Source organism: Priapulus caudatus, unplaced genomic scaffold (assembly GCF_000485595.1).
Source record: "Priapulus caudatus unplaced genomic scaffold, Priapulus_caudatus-5.0.1 Scaffold6148, whole genome shotgun sequence".
NCBI lineage: Eukaryota > Metazoa > Priapulida > Priapulimorpha > Priapulimorphida > Priapulidae > Priapulus > Priapulus caudatus.
This window is the reverse complement of record NW_014583209.1, coordinates 5,645-6,338: the sequence shown is the minus strand read 5'-3', so window position 1 is coordinate 6,338 and position 694 is coordinate 5,645. Positions and strand designations below refer to the sequence as shown.

The 694-nt window shown below is 59.2% G+C and overlaps 1 protein-coding gene across 1 annotated transcript in view; it reads right to left on the bottom strand.

Moving 5' to 3' along the window:
- Nucleotides 1–87: 87 nt before the first annotated feature.
- Nucleotides 88–694, bottom strand: part of LOC106820056 (ankyrin-3-like) — a gene marked incomplete at both ends in the record, with an annotated part of 2,940 nt that continues 2,333 nt past the window's right edge. The window contains 1 exon segment of the mRNA XM_014824614.1: nucleotides 88–285. Within this exon segment, the coding sequence (XP_014680100.1) occupies nucleotides 88–285 (198 nt within the window).

Sequence of the window (694 nt, the reverse complement as noted above, 5' to 3'; positions counted from 1 at the left end):
CACCTTCTCTCCCTCCCCTCTCCCTCCCCCCTCCTCCCCTACTCCTTCCCCCTCCTCCCCCTCCTCCTCCCTCCCCTTCCTTCTCACCTCGGTCGTGAGGCTCTGGTTGGCCTGGTTGGCGAGCAGGAACTTGCACACCTTGTCGTGGTTCTCCTGCGAGGCCATGTAGAGAGGCGTGAAGCCATTCTGAGATTGCACGTTCACCGACGCCCCGTTCTGCGAGAGGATCTTCACGACCTCCTCCTGTCCGGCGAGAGAGGCTATGTGCAGCGCAGTGTTACCCTTCTGTAAGTAGAAAGAGAGGTGGGTGAGAGAGGAGTAGAGAGAGAGGAGGTGAGGGAGGGGTAGAGAGAGAGGGAGAGGGAGGGGTAGAGAGAGGGGGTGAGGTAGGGGTAGAGAGAGAGGGGGTGAGGGAGGGGTAGAGAGAGAGAGGTGGTGAGGGAGGGGTAGAGAGAGGATCTTCACGACCTCCTCCTGTCCGGCGAGAGAGGCTATGTGCAGCGCAGTGTTACCCTTCTGTAAGTAGAGAAAGAGGTGGGTGAGGGAGGGGTAGAGAGAGAGGGAGTGAGGGAGTGGTAGAGAGAGGATCTTCACGACCTCCTCCTGTCAGGCGAGAGAGGCTATGTGCAGCGCAGTGTTACCCTTCTGTAAGTAGAGAGAGAGGGTGAGAGAGGGGTAGAGAGAGAGAGGAGGA